Source organism: Haliaeetus albicilla, chromosome 2, assembly GCF_947461875.1.
Source record: "Haliaeetus albicilla chromosome 2, bHalAlb1.1, whole genome shotgun sequence".
In the NCBI taxonomy this organism is placed as follows: Eukaryota; Metazoa; Chordata; class Aves; order Accipitriformes; family Accipitridae; genus Haliaeetus; species Haliaeetus albicilla.
In genome coordinates this window covers 58,549,749-58,571,415 of record NC_091484.1, presented here as the reverse complement: position 1 = coordinate 58,571,415, position 21,667 = coordinate 58,549,749, and the positions used below count along the sequence as shown (strand labels likewise).

At 37.1% G+C, this 21,667-nt stretch overlaps 1 protein-coding gene across 3 annotated transcripts in view; it reads right to left on the bottom strand.

The window, feature by feature from the left end:
* Window positions 1-2,583: 2,583 nt before the first annotated feature.
* Window positions 2,584-21,667, bottom strand: part of SLC39A12 (solute carrier family 39 member 12) — a 36,855-nt gene continuing 17,771 nt past the window's right edge. Inside the window, exons 7-13 of one of the 3 annotated variants that reach the window (XM_069776345.1) lie at window positions 20,890-21,062; window positions 19,458-19,610; window positions 18,164-18,274; window positions 15,778-15,841; window positions 11,947-12,105; window positions 10,349-10,536; window positions 2,584-5,129 (exon numbers count right to left, since the gene is read on the bottom strand). In XM_069776345.1, coding sequence (XP_069632446.1) covers window positions 5,001-5,129; window positions 10,349-10,536; window positions 11,947-12,105; window positions 15,778-15,841; window positions 18,164-18,274; window positions 19,458-19,610; window positions 20,890-21,062 — 977 coding nt within the window. In that variant the 3' untranslated portion in view covers window positions 2,584-5,000. The remainder of the gene's footprint in view (window positions 5,130-10,348; window positions 10,537-11,946; window positions 12,106-15,777; window positions 15,842-18,163; window positions 18,275-19,457; window positions 19,611-20,889; window positions 21,063-21,667) is intronic. The other 2 variants (XM_069776352.1, XM_009930198.2) reach the window with 2 other exon arrangements.

Below are 21,667 nucleotides of genomic sequence, written 5' to 3'. Positions count from 1 at the left end.
CCAACTGCAGTCGGACAAAATGACGTCACATATAGACACATCTATAGCACTGGATTAGTGGTTGGTCAGCATTATCTTGGGCCAATATGTAAATGGTTGCTAGGCAGATTTAGGTCGCCAGGTAAGCAATCCTGTGTTTAATGCTCTCTGGCAATGTCAGAGCTGAGACCCTGGGGAGGAGGGACTGCCACATCATGCTCGGTTTAGGTACCCTGTGGCTATAATGTGGAGGTGGACCACCCTGGTCATGGCTACGGGCCTTGACCTTTATTTATGAGAGCATCGTGGGAGGTTCCTCTGCCCAGAAGTGGCATTCCCTTGGGTCACCCTGACTGCTGGGGTCCTGTGGATTGTTGCCCTGCAGGAGCCCACACTCACAGGGTTATCAGACAGATTGTTTTCGTGATATCCTTCACATCCAAAGCCAAGACAACGTGAACCGTCTGAAAATTCGCCCTGAAGTGAGCTCCTGCAGGATGACACAGAGACAACTATAAAACCTTTGATCCTTCTGCTACAACTGTCGAAGCGCTGCACTGAAGTACGCCCTTCTGGAGCAGCCCTGCCTGCCCTGCCTCCTCTCATCTCTGCGAAAGGAAGCAGCACCAGCCCTCTGCGATTCCTGCACCCCCTGCACCACGACGCTGTTCTGTGCTGCCGCCATGGGAGCTTGGCAGTGACTTCAATGCAACCAGACGTCTACGCAGGGTCTCCCATTGTGCTCGGTCCTGTTATCGGAGACATAAAAGGAAGAAGGCACTGCTTACATTCCCCTACGTGACCGAGAGCAACAGCTCCACATGTGGATTTTTTGTTCTTTTGGGGAGAAGGGAATGAAGGTGGGTCTAGTAAAATAAATTGCAGGACTTTTTGTTTTGATTAAAGCCATTGTGTAACTACTGCTTGTGTTTTCTGTAGTCCCATTCCTACAGCTACACTCACAGTAGAAGGCAGCTTATTTTTAAGATGAGAGGAAGACTTGACAAAAGGTTAACAGTAAAGCAAGAAAACCTAACAACATTGATACAGTATGCCCTTATAAAATTATCAGCCCGAATCCTTCCTTTGATATAAACCTGGTTTTGGTTTCTAGCTGCAGGCTAAAAACTGTTACAATGATAATATGCTTTCTCAAAGGCCATGGCAAAGTGAAAGAAAAACAATCCAAATACACATATCAAAAGTAACCATGTTTTCTTATATGAAAAGGGTATTTTTTTTTGTTTCTGGAGAAATGCCATATTCATGCCTAAAGCATAAAATACAGTGAAGGAATAGATGGCAGTATTTAAAACATGCAGATGAGCTCCAGAAACTTCTAAGGGCATTAGCATAGCTGGCTGCAAAGAAGGTACTATTTATCTTAGGAGTCACTGGGTAACGTGTAACATATACAGAAAAGAGGTCAGCTCTCTTATGCTTAGGAGCCCTGGTAGTTTGGAATTGGAAGTATTTTTTATGAGGCCCTCTGCCATTTAACTTCTAGGAAAAAATACTGTAGCAAACAAATTCTTTCAACCTTTCCTTTTCTCTCTCATTTTCTGTGTTGAAAAGCAAGATATTTTCTATCTTTTTCATCTTGAGAGTGCCTGAAAACTAAGAATAGATGAAAGAGAGAAATACTAACCAGCTTCTTCCAGAAAAATTCCTGTATCTATAGATTCATATATTTAAGGGTTTCAAAGGAACATTATGATTATCTAGTCAGAACTGCCTGACAGGCTGTAAAACCTCACCAAGTAATCTCTCCATCAAGCACATAACATCTGTTTGAGTAATTGCATACCTCTTAGAGAGATACCTAGTCATGATTTAAGGGTTGCAAGTGATGAGGTTCTGCAGTCCTCAGTCAGGATTTGACTCAATGAAAATATTGGCATATTACGCTCTCTGTCTGTTAGGTTTAGAGGAACACAAAGAAATGCGGCTTTAAATAGAGTCTTGTTTGAATCTGTATGAATAAACTCTACAGAATTTAAAACAAACAAAAGAGAATGCACCATAAGAATGCATTGTGCACCACCTTCTCCTTTGTAAGGACACAATACCATATTCTTCTACCCTTTTTCTTGGGATTCTCAAAGAACATTGACAAAATAGATGAATCCTGTAGGCTGATCTCTCTGTGTTTAAACTGATGTACTTTTCTAATTCCGTGACTTATAGGAACAGTTTCCAGTCCTCTGTATGATGCATTGTTCCTAATACACACTCTAGTCTTGTTTTATGTGTGGTAATACTCCACCTTCAGTATCTTTTTAAAGACACTAATGTCAAGAGAATTACAGCAGAGGCACTCACAAGTGCCATAGGAATTCAAACTTCTGTACGGTAACGAGCCTTCAGGTGTTCAGACTTGACACCAAGGCAAAATGGTGACTGAACTGCTCACTTGCTGACAAATACCACAAAAGCACATGAGCTCTGTGGCAGAAATAAGGACTAACTGGCATTCTGATCAACACATTTGTGCCTGCGGTGGAAGCTGTATAAATATAATTGGCTGTTAAACGTGATGAAGAAACCTGATAAATATATATAGCCAAAAGATGGCATTTTCTGAACAGATGCAGATACAATATGTTCACAGATCATGTCAGGATGTGAACCTATGCTCATATGCAACTTTAATGTAACACACTGCCAGAAATTACTTGCCCTCTTTCAGACACATTAATAAATAGTAGCAAAATACTTCAGCATACAATAACATTGCCAAAACATGATCATATTGGTAATCTTGTTTTCTGTGGTAGTGAACATTATGCGTACATAAACATTCAAACTATGTTAGCTCTTCCTTTGAAATAACAAATGTTTCCAATATTCATTTGTACCATCTGATACAAGAATAGATTTTGCTTACGTCCAGTGGTGTCCTGCTATTGCTTGAATTGACTGTCACAGCTGAAGGTCATGGAGTGACTCTGTGCCAATACAAACAGATGAAATACTGGGAAACCACTTTTAAAAAATCTTACCTTACTAAAAGCAAGTACAAACTCCTGAAAAATGTAAACTTTGAAAAGAGAAGCATCAGTCATGGCTTCTCAGCTCATCTTTCAAAGTTAAATCAACAGAAAAAGCAGTCATAATATTTGCACACCTAAATAAAACAATCGAGGATTTTACTTTGGGGCTTAAAACAGCTCAGTTCATTTCCCTAGTCAGGTAGAGACTTCCTATGTGACCTTCGATAAATTGTTTGGGACAAGGTTTTTGAAGGTATGTAAATGGCTGAAGGTACATTTAGATGTGCATTGGGCTATTTGCTACAGATTCTCATAACTAACAGGCACTGAAAATGAGCGCATATCTACCTTTAAAATGATCTTTAAGTGTTTTTCCCAAGGGTAAGTCTGTGGATGTCTAGGGGTTCACAAGCCCATGAATCTGTGCTGTTATAAACAACGAAATTCAGAATTATTTTCACTTTACATTTTGTTGATAAGGTAGTATGGTGCCTGTGAAGGCTTTGAAAACTGAGAGTTCTGACAGTCTACTCCAGGACAGTAGATGCTGCTCCCCTTTGTAATAAGAGAATAATTGTACCTTCACTAGGAGCTGTCAAATAAACACAGGACACATTGTGAGACAGTCATATCATGTCATAATGTAGCCATATTTCAAGCTTGAGTTAAGACAAGGAAAAGAAAACATTCACTTTCTGCATAAAGAATATATGTTTGTTCTGTAACTTGCTCTCCCTATTTCCACAGTTTATCAGAGGAGGGAGAAAGAATGCATCTCAATTCTCATAAAAAGCATAAATTAGGTAGGGGGGGAGTCCTTACACCAAAAATTGATAGCATAAGTAGCAGAAATCGCAAAGCTGAGTGTTGCTCAGTACCTCCTGGAAGTTGCTCAGCACCTCAGAATCAGGGCAGAATTTGTACATTTGTTTCAGGCTTGATCCTGCAATACTAAATTAAATGAGTCATCTCAGCTTATGCAGAATTTCTTTGAAATCAAGAGGACTAATTACACAAAAATCACTCAGGATAGAAGGAGTTGCTGTGAGGCTCTACGTGCTACATGCGCTTTAGACAACTGAAAAAGCTCTTTCCACTGTGGACATCACATATGTATGAATAAGCTAATTGCTGATGGGAAGGCGCTATTGGTGTTTATTAAACATGATGGCTCAGAAGCAACATCTGGCTCAAGGAATCCCTTGATTTGAGGAGCCTGGAAGGGATATCAGGGAAACCACTTTAAACATATTTCTTATAATCCTTCACAAGCATTTGCTATGAGCAACCATCAGAGGTGGGATAATGCAGAAGGCAGTAACTCTGGCAGTTACTATGGTCCAATGCTTAACTGTCACAGAGTCCATCACACGTACGAGAAACTACATCACAGTCGGAAAAGGGCATTCTCAGACTTCTAGGTCATAAGCTTCAACATTTACACTTGTCATTTTTTACCTATACCAGTGTATACCACAGTGGTACCAGTAAGATACGACTACTGAGGATCTTTATGTTGACAAAGTAGATAGATAGTGCAGATATTATGAGATTGCTGTATGCCATTTAACAGTTTAGTTTTGCTATATTTTTTAGTTTTATAGAAATACATTTATTCTTTGTACTAAGAGGCAAAAAACATTTCTGCTTCAAATTATTCAGCTATGGTTAGTCCACTTTAATTATTGCATATAAAAGTGTTTTATTCTTTTCTTCAATCAGACTGGCAGAGATCACTTAGAGCATTCAACTAGAACAGTCTCAGTAAAAACTAATCAAAAGCTCCTGTGAGTTTGAGCATGGGATCTGGTAAACTCAGTAACAAATAAAACATAATTCTAAACATTCATGTTTACAAAAAAAATTACAAAATCTGAACAATAAGTTAATAAAGTGAAATAGTTATCTACTGTTCAGATATAAAAATCCCAGCAACTTAATTTATATATCACTATATCAGACATGACAAAATTGTGAATAATGCTATCCACTGTCATAAGTGGTACTTCAAGATTTCCAACAGAAAACTTAAATTTTAATTTTCTGTTCATATATAGCCAAAAGTAAGAGGCAAAGCCAGCCTAATAGTAATCCAAGGTTCTGTAGGAGAAACATCAACCAGGGTCGCCGTGTCTGAATATGAGTCATTTCAGGAAGCTAAAAAAAGAATAAGACACCAGAATGAGAGCCAGATATATTCATCTCTGGGAAAAAAAGTCTTATGGGAAAACAAGGCAAACTTCATTAAAAAAAACTTTCAAAATACTGAGTTTCTGAATATAGCTATTAATCTGTAGCATGTTCTGTACATTGTAACAACACTGATCTTGACAGTGAAATATTCAAATTAATCAAATTCTACCCTTTTTGGTTCTTTTACTAGTACCAACAAGAATTATAAATGAGATTCCAGAATTTATTAACTTCTCAATAGTTTTTAGTAATTTTATACAGCTGTCTGCAAGGAAATGCTTGTTTAGTAAAATTAGTGATTCCCTTTTGTGGGAATAAACTAGTTTGAGTTTTTTTGTTTCAGTACTATATATAGGGTCAATCCTGCTCTTACTGAAATCACTGGCAACACTCCTATTTACTTGGGCTTTAGTAAACATACAAATAGAAAACAGGATTTTTTGAATATGCTTGAAAAAATTTCGTCCAATATTTTTCTCTGTGAGTTTTCAATCAAGTAAAGGAGCAGCAGCTGTTTATAATCATATTAAAAGCTCCTTAACGTTGACCTTCCACCCTACATGGTCTCTTTTATCAAAGTTTTAAACAAACAGTATGCCTCAACAGAGCCTGTGGAAATGAGGTCTCAGGCTCCGACTCTCTTAGTATTTATGCTTTACGTGTTATAGACACCAGGGGAGACACCAATGACTGCTGATACTTTCACATCAACTTTGGAAATAAATATAGAGCAATGGCCTTGTATCGACCTTTGGTTTTGGTTGGGTTTTTTTTGTCTATTTGTTGTGAACTTCAAAACAAGAGCAAGTGGTCCTGGCACTCTCCCATCATCCCTTCCTGCTCCATTCACAGCCTGTGCTTGAATGAAGCTACTTAATTCCTCTGCTCTTTATAGCCTCTTCACAGGAGCTGTAACAGCATCAGCCACTGGGAGACAGTGGAGTGGTGCTGACCACGGAGGCTAACAGGGTATGTTTACACCTATTTGCTATGCTTGTCCTTCCCTCTGTCAGAGGGGGGGTCTCTGGGTCTGCTTCTCCTGCACTCTTCTTTCTCTGGAAGTTGGCATGGGCCCAAAACAAAACTATAGTGAAAAATCTGCCTCCACTTTAAAGATTTGCATAAAAATAACAGGTAAACCCAAACATCCTGGGTCTCTGTAACAACTAGGCAGTGGTTTCAATTACGTACAAATCCGCATCTTAGAAACTCATGTAGTTATATTTAATTTGTATTTAAGGATCATCAGCAACTTTTAATTTAAAGCAAATGTAAACACCTCAAAGTTCTGACATAAATCAAAATCGGAACTGACAGCTTGTATGTGTTTGGAGCATGTGTTTTTTGTTGTGTATCTAAGTAAAACCTGTTAGTTAAGACCTAGGCTTGAATTCAGGGTTCCAGCCTAGACCTTTGGCCTTTCTTATTTATCCTTATAATCAGTCTATTTTGTCCTCTTCACCAATGCCTGGGTGAACAAGTTCTCTAAATAGGAACCTTTTTCCCTTCCCACTGCAAAAACTAGTTTTTCCTCTTATTGCTGTCAGTGCCAATTTATGAGTTACACACATCCACAGTAGGTTCCTAAGAAAGTTTTAAAAAAGGAATTCTGAGCAGGTAGTATCCTTCCTATGTCCAATGCAGATCTCTCCTCCCTCCACCTAACCTATGTGAATGTTATCAAGTGCACAGACCATTTCTATAGCCTTACCTAATGTGACATCCCTGCTTATGTCTGAAAATAAAGGCTGATTGCTGACACAGTATCAGCTATGGTTCCCCGACTCTCTCTGAACACAAATGTGTGTGGTACAGCAGAGAAAAGCTTATTGTTTAGAAAGCATAAGCCTATTCAACTGGCAGATGCAAACCACTTCACAAATTAAGGGAAGATAGGACCGTATCCAAGCTGTTGGATGCCATCACACTTACTAATTCTTGAAGTCTGTTGGAGGCAAAAGAGTTACTGTTTATCAAGGGACTACTCTATTCCCACTCCAGCTCATGTTATCATCAGCATACAGAAGATATGAAGAATTAGGAAGCAGCATGCTGAAAGAAGGCATGAGGGTCTCTCAACCATGTGCTGGCTAAACAAGAGTTCTACCAAGCTGGGGCATATATGACATCACTGCTGTGCTGTAACGGCCTGATAAGTCACTTTAAAAATACTCCTTTAACTCCAAAATCAAAAATATTTTTAAGGTTAGTCAGAGAAAATGTCAGTTAGTTGCCTCAGGGCGTGGTCAGTTAGCTCCTGCTTCTTGACATCTTTATTGTCTTTCTTCCTTCTGTCTCCCTCCTTTCAAATTAGACAGTAAGTCTTTCTGGTCAGGAACCATATAAACCAATATGATCTGTACAATCACTCAGAAATTACATCCCAGTGCTTGGGGTTTAATACAATGCATGTGATTTCATAAACATTTATCCATAATGATTACTTCATAGATACTCATTTAAGAGGTTGATACAAGATTTTCAGGTTTGTTTCGCAAGAGGAAAAGGGGACATATTTTGTCAAAGAAACAATTCATTAGGAGTTAGTTATTCTGTTCCATTCCATATATTGGTGTCTCAAGTTTCAATTCAGGTTAAAGGTATGTTAAAGAAAAGGTGTGTTAATTAAAAGATCTTTGGAAATAGTGCAAAGTTATGATTATACTTATGACGTCTAAACAGATATCAAGGACAAAAAATCTCACTATACTACTCATAAGAAGCTGTTTTTCAGGGGATTTAATTTTGGTTAAACAAAAACTAAACCCACAATATTACAGGTGTTTATTCACATGCATATCTTGAAGCAACAAACAATTTACGTTGCAATATTACACCTCTGCATACACATTTGCAAGACAAAATACTCCTCCCTTCCACCTTCCCCAATTACTGGGAAGATGAAGTTTTGCAGAATTCCTTGGTGAAAAATGATGAAAGATTTAAATAAGTTTATCTTTTGTCCTTTTCCTCAAATGTCTAAAATGATTAGTCTACCCTGCTTGTTAGTGGAGCTAGAATGCCATTTGTAGAAATGAATAATCTTTAATTAGCCACAGAAGTAGTTCTGTGTAACCTTGACTGCGGCGGCAGTCTCGCAGTGCTGTCCTGTCAATGAACCTCCACCTCACACCTCTCAGCGTTCCTCAGTGGAGAAACCAGTGAGGCTGTTCAGTTTTATTTACCTGCTGCTCTCTTACTTAACTGCTCCTCTGACAAGCACATGAATATGTGAAAGCCCATAAAACAAATACTGAAAATTCTAGTTAAGCTTTGTAAATCATTAAGTATTTGTACACCATTGGCAGGAACACTGATGACTGCTGTTTGTAGATGAGAAAGCAGCAGAGAATAGATGTTATTTCTGTGCAGAAAGTTGAAAAATACATAAAGCATGGCTGATTTTCTTTTGAGAGGTACTATACAAACATATGAAACTCTTCAGATCTATAGATTCCTGCAGTGCTACAGGAATATATTTTTAAATAAAATAATCCCCGTGATATTCAACACTTGCACTTCAGATGAACATAGGTGAGCAACCCAATGGCAGTTCTTTTGACAAAATGCAGAGAAAGGCAATAGGATTGGAATCTTATTAATAGAAGGGAGGTGAGAGAAATAAGATCCTTCCCTCTCTCTCCCTTCTTTCTCCTTTTCACATCAAGAACAAGATTATGGTGACAAGCTGAGGACAAGGGAAAACATGTCCCTGTCTCTGCCTGGAATTATGTCATCCATTGGGATTTACAGCTGGCACATTGCTTTGAAGACTCAGGGAAAAACATGGTGTTGTTCTAGAAGCTTGTGGATCCCTGATGGATGGCAATCCTACACTGAAGGAAAAATATGCCTAAATCATTCCTAGCCACATTAATAAAACCATGTCTATTGAGTAGGTAGGCAGCCTCACTTCCAAATTTCTCTGTGTCAGAACAAGATGCAACTTGGTACACAGTGTTCTTGTCTGTTATTTACCACCTCAGCCAGGACTGTTGACACACCCACAATCCTCAGGCAGTTCCCTCATAAGCTCTTAGAAGCACTTTATATTCACTTTACTTTTGTTACAGTAGCAAAAATAGACTAAAATACACCCAAGTTCTAAGGTCAATTATTACAAGTAGATTTTTATATAGGTTATAATAGTGGCATGGCATATCAGATTTAAGGTATTATGCTTGAACCTGGTAAATGATATCTCAGGCATGAGGTGGGGGGTGGTACTGAACACAACAGCGAGACAGACAGGCTTGGGAAAAACACAGTAATAATTTGTGAAGAGACAGACCTCTTTTTTCCCCCCTCTTGATCTAACCACTCAAAATATTCCATCTTTGTTCAGAAGCTTGCAAGCAACTTTACAGTAACACGTTGGTTGAAGAGCCATGTGACAAAGCTAGCAAGGTAATTAAGTTCTGCATTGTTACAAGTGTAACAGTTAGCCATCTCTTCAATAAATTATGTGGCCTGAGGCATCTTGCATGAGTTATGATTCCACCACATTCTTCCACAGTCCTTAGACCTTCCTCCTACCGTATATCTTCACACTTTGTTTTTCTATAGTCAGATCATTGCTATGGAACTGGGAGTGTGAAAAATGTCAGGCAAATACAAAAAAAGTTGAGGCAATCTGATGGGTTTTTAATTGCTTAGGAGCTCATCCAAACCTCTCTGAGATAGAAAGGCTGGCCAGAAAGAGCACAGGATAAGCATCTTGCATTTTAGTTCAGAAACAGCAAATTCATGTTGAAACAATGGATGAAAAATATATAAAGAAAAGGGCAGGAAAAAGAAAAAAGTAACCAACTTCTTCAAGATTTTAAAAACCCCTGCAGGTTCAAATGTTTTTTTATGTTGTACTAAGTAACTCTATCAGGCCTAAAAAAGATATTGTTTACCTCTCCCCCTTTAAAAGTCCTTTATGCCTTTCTCATATATTACCTTCTTAATGGCCTTTATTTCACCTTTGTATTGCTAATTACACCTGGCATGAGGGTGACACGAAACAAAAACAGACTATAGTTCTAAGCACTGTCCACACACAGGGAAGACAACATGCTCTTCCCAAGAAGCCTATGAACTGTTTTTCCTTCCAAGTTCGTTCACCTGCATTTGTTTGACATTCATCTGTGATGTGGCTGTGTTAAAAGGAAAATATAACAATAGACTGAAGTTCTCACCATTTCTGCTAAAGATAAATACAAGAACATTCCAGCTGTAACAGTAAAAATCCAGTTTTGAATGCATGGGTCAGTTGATACAGAAAGGCCAATATAAAGTCCTAAGAATGCTGTTAGTGCACTTATAAAATTCATCAAAATTGCAATCTTCGTGGGGAGTCCTGTACTTAGCAGCACAGCAAAATCTCCTGCATAGAGAAAAAGACAGAAAACTTATTACTTAGCTGATAAATATATTTGTAAGACTCTCGGTAATAACACATGAAAGAAAATAATTAAGATATGCACAAAGACAGTGAATGATGGTGGACTGTCCTTAGATTTCTGTAGAATTAGTTATAAACCCATCATCTGTGAAAAAAAACAAAAACAAAAAGCCCATATTGACTTGTATTTGTTTAGCTGTTCCTAAAGATAGCATACAGTATACAGGAGTGGCCTTCTGTTAGTTCTCGATGTTCTGTGACATTTCCAACTTGGATACACGCAAAAGTGAAGTCACATGCTTTCCCACAGTTTCTAAATCTTTCTCAACTGGGAACTTGCCAGTTCAAACCATGTGAGTATATTTGCAGCATGGTCTTTGAGTGTTTTACAGGTGCTGCAAGTCAGAAAAACCTATGCCAGTCTGATTCCAGTTTGAGTTTAATTCCACAGATTTCAGACCTAATTAACTTCAGTAAATTGTACATCAGAATCCCATCACAGATTTTTCTTCTAAAATAAACACTTTCACAACAGGTCCAAAGTAAAAGATTTTAAAAATTCTTCTCTGTGAGCACAGAAATGCCACTTTGACACTGGGGCACTACTTCCCTAGAATTAACAAGGTCTGTCTTTGGAGTTAACGGTTCAGTATTTTAGTAATTTCTTTGCTATACAAACAAGAGTTACCAGTTTCACAGCAATTCCCCATCCCACCTTTTTGTTTAGGGAAGTTTTCTACAGCACATGAAATCTTCAGTCATTTAAGAACAGAAATGAGAATCTGCAGTTCTCATCTCAAACTTGCCAACTTATATATGTTCATCAGCACAATGTCAGGAACAACTTAGACCACACTGAAAGATTTACCACAAGGAGATAATTGAGGGCAATGTTCAATAGAATGATATTCCTGTCCTGTCCACTAGTAAAATGGGTCATATATCTTCTTTTATTATCTTGTTATTCTTGATCAGCAGCAGGAATGAGGGTGGCATGAGGAATACATTGTTAAATGGCTCTGCTGCATATTAAAACTCTTGGATAGCCCGTTGTGTCAGGCATGCCCATTGTGCACACATGGCTCCTGCTCACAGCTTACTATTTTTTTGTGTCTGTACACATGAGAATAACTCGTGACCTGACAGTATTTATATCTGGAGAAAGTGAGATGGGATGGCATCCAATAATGAGGGCAGAAGCCTCCTCTCCTTTTTGTGAAGGGGAAAGAGAAGAAAACAGCCTCTTTATATATCCATCTCACACATTAATGTTATAGTTCATGATGCTATAAGCAAGAAGAATTTCCACTAATGCCATACAGGAAAGAATTCTTTGGGAAACCTGGAACTACAAAGCCAATCAGGAAAAATACACACATATATATTTCTTACCCATTTCATGAGGAATTTCATGGCATAAAATAGCAATAGTCGTTGTCACACCTGTTTCTGTTGAGGATGAGAATGCTGCTCCTATTACCAAGCCATCAGCAAAATTGTGAAGACTGTCACCCACCAGAACCATTATTGCTAACAAGCTAATTTTCTTACCTAGGAAAAAACAAACAAACAAGCAAATAACAAAAAAGCCTGGAAGTTTTAACAAAACCAGATGCTGTTATTTTTGCTATGTTACAAATTATTTGGGGTTTTTCACATACACCATTATGAAAAGTCATAATAATCAGAGGACAACAGTGTTTATCTGTTTTGTTCTTGTTATTATACTTCTTTCAATACACTTGAAATGAAAAAGTACGTTGTAGAATAAATCAGAGATGGAAATACCAGGAAGTAGCTTCTTTATTTTTACTGGGTCAACTACTAGACAAAATCTTAGACTTCAGTTTGACTCCAGACTCATGATGTGTCCTAAAGGTTTCCATTAATCTTTCCTTGGTCACTGAAATTCACACAAGTTTTCTTGCATTCTAAATGGTTTTTTTTCCTTAAAAGGTGGGAGTTTTTCATGGAATTGCACAGCTATAATGAAGATGAATACTTGGTCTCATGCAGCTGATCACTGTAATACTGTAAAGCATGTTGCTACTGAGTAATATTTTCAGTGTCTGTTTTTTATGAGATTGCATTACAGTGAAAGACAGAGATGAAAGGCAACAAGCCCCAGAATATCATTATTAGTACAGCATTACAGCATGCTCATTTCCAACTTTTGTTCCAATCAATTAATGGCTGTTATGCTCATAGTACCCCTGTCTGCAGCATCACTCATGGATGCAGATGGCTATTTTTCTTTCCCATATTGTTCTGTGACCTTGCTTTAGTGTGGAACAGTACATTGAATGTTCATGATCAGGCCTCTGACATGAGAGGAAAAGTGCTACTAGTTATAAAAGTACTGAAATCAAGCTAGGGAACTAGGGCCAGTCTCTCCATCCAGCCTGTAACCCAGACAGCCATGCAGCATGCTGAATGGATTCATGGAGAGGGATTTTAATTCTTCATAGATACATAGGCTCAATGTCTAGGCTTAGCAATATATAATTGGCTCCCCTATGCTGTACTTTGTTCCATCCATTTTATCCACAATCTTACAAACAGGACATTCTAATGCCTTTCAGGAAATTCATCCATCTTCCCTCTACACAATATGGACAGAACACTTTGCAAAGGGTTGCTTTTATCCTGAAGAAGCAGGGTCATGATTTGGGCCCTAAACATCAGGTATTTTCCTGACTTTTTTGGCCCCACATAGACATAATATGACGTCTAAGGAGCTAACATGGAGCTGCACAGAACTGTCTGAATATAGTTATTACAAGGTTTCACTTCAGTAATGTTTTTCCAGAGATGACCATTTTATAGTGATGGGGGAGATGTTTTTCTTAGAGAAACTGGCTAGAACTGCAGTCTTCAGACTATTATAAAAAAAAACACACAGCACATAAAAGCCTAACAACTGTATTCAGAAAATCCTCCCTAGTTGCCTGGGAGCTCTGCGGGTTCAGAAAAATTGGCAGGCTTGTTAGATTTTCCTGCCAGCTTACAGAGCCAGACGTGGATGTCCCCAGTTTGCACAGTTCTTTCTAAACACTATGGGCAGTTTATAATCAATAGTGCAGAGCATGAATTACATAGAAATAATAGATTGCTGCATTACATTAAGTTTGTGATTTGTAATAAGCACTGGTGAGGACGAAATCATGGCCTGCCCTGAGATACTATTAGTCTGTTTTATTCAAGTATCTGATTGTTGAAAAAGATATACCATGGTTACTGGAACTCACTCCAGCGTGCTGTCTATAACAGGGATCAGGTTAACATTATGGAGCAATTGCAAATGTAAGCTTTGTGAACTTATTTGACTGAAAGCTAAGAAGATGCATATATAAACAAATCTGAATCTTTATCTTAATTTATTTTCAGCCTATTTTAAAGCAACTTTGTTACTAGCAACTATCTCACTGCATTATATTGCTGCAATAGTAACTATTAACTTATTACCCTACCTTTCTACAAAGCCTCTTCTTAAACAATCCTACATTTGCTTTTGATAATTTTCTCTGCTTAAATAGGGGATTCTACACCATAATTTTCATAAAGTTAATGGGTGCAGGACTCTGATCATAGATTACACTTTTTAAGCTTTGAATAAGAGTTTAAAGCAAACATTTATCCATAAATAGAACTTTTCCCCAATGTTTTCATTACTCATACAGCAAAAATATTTCTAGTTAATGTAAAGTCTCACTGAGTATACCAAATATAAAATGCTACTGTTTGATCTGTTCAGATATTGATAGAATAAGTGTGGATAAATGAGGAGAAGACCTGTGAGACATCTTTTTATTCCAGTAGCTTCTTGCTTTCTGAGTTACTCATTGGCTATCTATCTAAGGTGACTGACTCCTCTCGCAGACCTACTTGACATGCATTTACAGTGAAGTGTGGCATTTCTGGAGATGTCAGGCTTCTGTCTTAGAGCTGCAGATTCCATTCCATTTTGGGAAAAAAAACACCTAGAAGTTTAGCCCAGCATCAAGGTACCCAGGTATGTTTATGCATCTAGCTATTCATAAGAACTCTAACAACAGAAACTTTTGAAAATATGTATTCTCAAAAACACCCTAAAACAAAACAACCCCCCTTCCCTACTATGGCTTCCCTTACTGATTTCTAATATAGAGGTAAAACTGAGGTATGAGGAAAAAATGGAACCAAACAAAGAACATTACTGAGAAACTCTCCCAAATTTAGTTCTACACCAAATTTAGTTATTTGTAACAAATAACATTGACATCACTAGAAATTTGTTTGTGCTTAGCAGGTAGCGATGATTGAACAGAATGGAAACACCTAGAGATGGACTAGATAGTCACACTGAAACTGGCACTGGATTGTGTACTGCTGGATGCGTGAGACTGAAGAAATGGAAATCCAGATTTCAAATGCCTCAGAAATGGAAATTAAGTCCACAAGAACAGAGAAGAATATTAAAAACCTAGAAGAAGATAATGACATTGTTAAATGAATCAAACTGATGACCTGAGATCTGAGATCACAAAATAAAGGGGAGTTGATGATAGTAAATAAACAGATTTCAATTCAAATGTTATTCTCTCAGTTGAATAACTACAACTCTACTAAATTCACAAAGGTCACACAAGTACAGTCAAAGGCAGAGTTTGGTTTATGCTCTATGTTCCCATTTTTTGGAGTAAGCAGCAACAAAACAGAGAAGATAGGAGTTACTCTGAAGCTCTCTGAAGAAAACAGATTATTATCCTAAAACTGAAAGCCCATAATTCCATACATGTAATAAATCATTACTGATTTACAGAGGTTATTGCTTTACTACGTAAGAGCAGAAGGAAGCAGAATTATATTAGTATAGTGAGCCAACAAAACAACCATTTCACTACCTCCAGAAATAAAAGCCCAAGCAAAGTTTACAATTATAAAAATCTGTTTTGTGTTAAATTTTGAATATTTCCCTTTAAGCAAAGGCTTTAGAAAAATGGTTTGCAACAGTGAGTAAACAAACACTAAACATGGACAGTATAAGATTAATGAACTTCACAATTACAGGGTTGGCAGCTGAAAAGGTCTTTAAGCAGAGATTAAATTATGTAGCCAAGCACCATCAGATGTGGTGATGTAGCACATAGCAAACGCAGAGCCAAGCCAGCTTCACACTTTCAATTCCATCTTAGGTCTGAAGGCTTTTCCTGTTACTTGTCTAGTCTTTTTATTGATACTAACTTTTTTTGCTGATTGCCTTACTCTCTGGAGGAACTTCAGCAGGCTCAGAATCTTCTGGGCTTCTCTAGTTAAAAGCAAAGATAATAGATCAGTGTTAAAGGGCTCTTCCAGCTGTTGCTATAAATACAGGAAAATAAGTTCAAGCTTTTTGAATTAAAGATAATCGCTGTTATTTGCATAGATATCATTAGAATCATATATTGAGCACTGGCAGTGTGATTGGTACTGCAGAAACACAAAAAAAGAAATCTCCCTTGCGCAGAAAAGGTTACAGTCTAATTCAGGTAGGAAGAAAGACATTCATAAGCACTGTTATAACCCAAGAACATAATGTTTCTGCTTGAATACACAAAAAGCTGAGCCAAATGCAGAACTAAAAAGAACATGATAATTCAAATTGTATCTTTTGATTTTGCTATGACCGGATGATTGTAGTTTCCTGCTGGATAGGGTGTCTGTAGGATTTCCAAGGAAAAATGGGTAGACACCAGAGTCTCTTTGGAGTTCATGTTCTTCACAGTTACTCTGTGAAAACACAAGACTAAAAAAGATGGTCATAGGTAGGTTTCACAGCCTTTCAAAATATAGGGTTTTTTTCTTCAGGGTGGTACAGGCTCCATCCAGTGCCTTGCCCCTTGGCCTTTAGTTAGGGCTTTGTCTTGGCATCAGGCATCACTGGCTGGGCATAGCAGCACATGAGTACACTCCACTGCAATGAGTGAAATTTACCCTTATTTCAACTGAAGAAAGAGACAGTATCTTTGTCCTTATCCTAGAGAGTTAATTTGATGTGTCAGCCCTAATGTTTAATTAACAGAAGCTGCAACTGTGGGAAGAGAAGGGAGAATATGAGGAATCTCTCTCTCCCCCTACCTCTCTGGGGCTTTTCTTTCTGACTAGAGAAATTATTAGAAATTCGTGCAAGGGTGAGATAAGCCAAAAAACCTTGTTTCTTTGAAACTAGAAAAACTGAATTTATAATGACTATCTTTTCTTTTTTCAGCCCCAAAAGCGTATCAAAGGTATTATGGCAGCCAGTGAAGAGTCAACAGCAGCACAAAAGAGTGCTTTGTCAGGGACAGCAGCCACCACTCCAAAAACTATAGCAGAGATGTGTACTGGCTGCAAAACAGGATATGTTTCTTGGCTGGTATTAGCTTGGTTGTGATGTGGGATATGTGCTGTAGAAGCATGAGGAGGGAAGGGAAAGGGTTTGGTTTTGAATTCTACATTTTAAAGGAAAAATAAAAGCCTTTAATTCCCATGATTGCAGCCAATCATATGAATTCCAGTAATTGTTCCACTTCTCTTATAATATTTATTCACATGCCACTCCTTTGAACTCTGAGTCAAAACTGCAAGACTAATCAGTGACCTGAAGGATTTATAAGCTTTTCTTAGTCAACCAGTGTTTGTCTTACTATTACTCACATGATTCTGAAAAATTGGCTGCTCTTGTACAAACTAGCTAAGCCAGGCTAGTGCATGTGTTCTATACGTAACTTTAGGGGGATCTTGCAGCTGTGAGGAATGACAGGGTCGTTCATTATCATAAACAGGAAGCTATGACGTGGCTCACAAATTAGTAAACATTCTTCATCTGTCTGTTTGCTCTGCATTTAATTGAGAGTTTCCCAAGTGTGTTTGAGAGATTAGCAGTGGCTCATGAGGCTCTTACCCATCACAACTGCTTTAGTAAAATGGAGTTCGCATTACAGAAGATCTCTGGAGATTCTGATTTAAATAACCAGGAACCTATGTATCTAGATACTACATATAAACTGAAGAGATTTGTTGGAAAAAGAGAAAACAGGTTAAAAGGTATGAGTCAATTTAGTTTGCAAAGATATATCTGTCTGGATACCCTCCACAGACCAACAGAAAATGATGTAACTTCTTATAGGTAAGCACCATTCCCAGATATCCAGCTTGTTTATGTTACTCTTCAAATCTGTAGAAAAATACCCAAGAACAGTCCAAGATTTCATCTGTTCACTAATTATGCACTTAACTCTCACTGCAGAACATCCTGAAGTTTTTCCCATGGGACAGTCTACCCTCATATAGGATAAATTTTTAAAAAGAAGGGAGGAGGAAAATCTTCAAGAATTTTATCAACAAAAGGTGGTACAGGAAGTATACTGTTATACCAATCTGATACACACTTAAGAAAAGTTATTGTAAAAATCTGTTTTTGAAATCTCTGTAAAAGCTCATTATAAACTTAAAAATACAGAGATTCCTGACAATCATGTCATGTAATAAAGGACAAATCAATAAAGATTGAAAAATAATACTGATTTATTACATTAATTTGGTTCATTTTTTTGAGGAACAGAGAAAGAAGGATATAAAATCAGGGAAGTACATCATATTGGTAACCTACCAACTGTATGGTTGAAGTAGATTTGCCTCTGCCTGAATGTTCATTTAATTCAGATTCCACTGGAAGATCATGGGAATGTCCCCAGTGCCCATTAACTAAAGAAAGGCCCTGCTGAATGAAGATGCTTTGCAATTAGTTCTGAAACCCAATGAACACAGGTGCAGTCTTTCTCAGCCTTTTGTGAAAGTTTAGCATTTGTAAGAATTATTTTTTTCAGAACAAAGCCTATTGAAAAAGATTGTTGGCTGGCATCAACATTTCCTAATGCTTATTTGGTTAAAAAAAAACCCTGAAAAGTGAAACAGATAAATCATATTTTAAAACTGAAGATTAAAATTTGAAGCTGAAATTGATATAAAAATTAACTTTGAGAATTCATGTAGTTCTCAGTAGAACAAGTTTAAAAATTTGTGGGATGATGATAAAGCCCTTTTCTCCAAATAAGTAACAAAAAGGACTACTTTTTACCAAACAAACAAAACATCACCATCATCAAAACATTCTCATTCTATTAATCTCACATAATATTCTTATGGCTGACTCAAAGATAGTGGGAATAAGGACTCTTTGCTACATATCTAAATCAGGCTAGTCATTAAACATTCTCTGTAAAACAGAACAAGCAAAGGCTTAGCCTTCTAAAGTGACATTAAGATAGCCTCCCATGCTGAGAAACTTAATGAGCCATCACACTTTGTGTTACATTATATCCTTGTGCATAATCATATTTTCAGGCAACAGCCACACTGAAATAAAGTAATAGAATTACTGTAAGTATGGCAGTGAGCAAAGAGATATTATTAATACAAGATTGGGTTCTACTGACTGCAACATACATATTAGATTTTCAAATCTATTGGGATAGGGGTCAAAAACAATTTGGAAATTTTAAGATATTGTTCTTGATAATATCATGTGTTTACATCTATGTCTTCCTCCTCTTCAAACAGAGCCTAGAGTAAACAACTGCCATTGCTATTTCATATGGATACCTACTCTTCACCTGCTCCAGTGCTAGTCATGAAAGTATGCTTACGGAACACATTCAATTAACTGTTCCCTTCTTGAGTTATAAATATATGGAACACATTCATGAAGCATACAAAATCCACAGAGGAAAGCAAAATAGAAATTGAAGGTCAGTCTGGTAGGAGCACTTTGGAAAGCAATTTTTAATGCTTCATTTAATTCATACAAATGATAATCATTTTCTCCAATCATTTTAATGTTTTGTGCACTGTAAAATCTCAAAATAAAAGAGATGTTTTAAAGGATAAATTGTACAAAGCTTTACCTGGTCACATGGTGTTACCAAAAGAAAGAAACACTTTTCTATCAGAAAAAATCCATGAATTCCTCCAATTATTCCCAAAAGTTTCCAAATATATTCCTTCCCCTCATAGAAATGTTCTACCTCTTGTGCTTCATGTTTATGTAAACCAAGAGTCTAAAAGAAAGAGATAAAGTAAAAAAATTTAAAATGTCAATTTTTTAATTTTTGCTACAGTAATCCATAATGTGTTAATTCAATTTATTCTCAAAATTTTCTTCTGCTGTCTCTTTCAAATTTAAATTGTGTTTCAAGCTAATCAGCTGAATAGTAGATGGATAAAATGAATTATTACGAGCCTCTGCTACACTTCATCATCTCTCAATGGTGAAAATAACTATTTTTAGAGACAGTTTTATGAAATTGCCCTTTACATATATATATTATATTTGGTGTATATTTTGTTTGGAGTATATTTGTCCTTAAAGTCTAAAAAGTTACTTTCATCATCTTCAGATGTAAACTTCACATTGAAAATAATCCATAAAGGTTTCTGCTGGTGGGTGTGCTTCCATTTTTTCCCCAGCTGCAGAGGATGGTAGCCCTTCTTTGCTCTGAAAGTGGGCACTTTAAAGGCTGCTGGATACATCACTTAAAACTGGTGAGGGAGAATACTTTCACATTCAAAAGGCGTTTCTAAAGAAACGCATTTGTCTGACAATCACTGAGAACTGCCTTCCTTAAACCACTCTCCCAGTTCTTCTTCCAGAGGTGATGTATTCAGTACAAAGAACATTTTGACCAGAATCTCAAGTGAAGGTGTGAAGCCCTGATTCAATGACCAGTTGAAGTCTACTAATAACAGTTATGTAATATCAGAGGAGACTCAATCAAAAATAAATGAAATGGAAAATTTGGTTCTGTTTTACATGCCACCTGTGCTTAAAATTTATTTTATTAATTTAGGAAAAAATCATAGAACTCATTTTCTTACAGTTCTAGGCAGCAGGATTAATTAGGCTGATAGCCCCTGGTTCTCTGGAACAATGTGTGGAGGGGACTGTGGATGCCTCATACAACCTTTGAACAATTTCTCCTAAAAAGCATAACAGAATCTGCCTCATGAAAGAGTTTAATGCATATCTAGAAACCTGGCTTGCACAGGACTTGTGGGTTTTCTGAAAAGTTTTTGTGAAGATAGGAACCTTATTTTCTCTGGATTCATCATTCATTGATTTCTGCTTCTTACTACTTGGAATCTCTCTCTGAACTACAAAGTGCAAATGTAATTGGAATGCTGGCTAGTCAGTTCACAGATTTCATGGAAAGCTTTATTTTTAAGCAGATGAGCATTAGCCAGGTTTAAATGAAACTTTGTGTGTGTGTGTGTGCGTGTGCATGTGCATGCATGTGCGTATGTGTCAATATTTTAAAAACAAAGGTGTGCATTACCTACCTGAGGAATAAGATGTAGCAATGCATCTCCAGAAAGGGTCCCAACAGCCAAACCGACAAACAGCTGTAAAATGAGTGTATAGATTTCTTGACAGGAGTTAAATAAAATGAGGGTTGTACCAAACATAGATCCAATAGTAATAAGTAAAACAGCAACAGTGCTATAACCATATTCTGTAGGGAAAAACAAATGAAACAAAACAAGGGCACCTTTAATCATTCAATATTTGTATTTGTGTTTGAGTATTTGTTTTGTATTTGTATTTCTATTTGCTTTTGAGGCTATGTTTTGCTACTGCTGTGTACAAGCACACAGAGGAGAAGTGATTCATTGTGCCACATAGATTTTTCTAGTCATGTGTGATATAGATGACAGAATTGGAAGCCTAAAAACATTCATTTTTTTCAGGCTTTACAGGTAATACAGTCTAATGTTTCCGAATTTCAGACCTTAAAGAGCTAAATAGACTGTGACTGTGCAGATTAGAGATACGCAGAGAAGCACAGTGAATGCTGGTCTGCATTTGTTTCCTCTCTTAACAGATTTATGCTTGTTATTCTATATCCTCACATGCCACACCTGTGTATCTTTACAGACAACATTATTAACCAAATCATATTTAGTAAACAAACCAACGTCTAAAACCTCAGATGAATGTAGGCATCTAATTTAGATTTTAAGCATAAACTTTTTGGTCCAAATTATGTTTACAAATGTGCTGTGGACATAGACTTCTCTAGTTACTACATCAGGACCACCAACCTATTTTTCCCAGGTT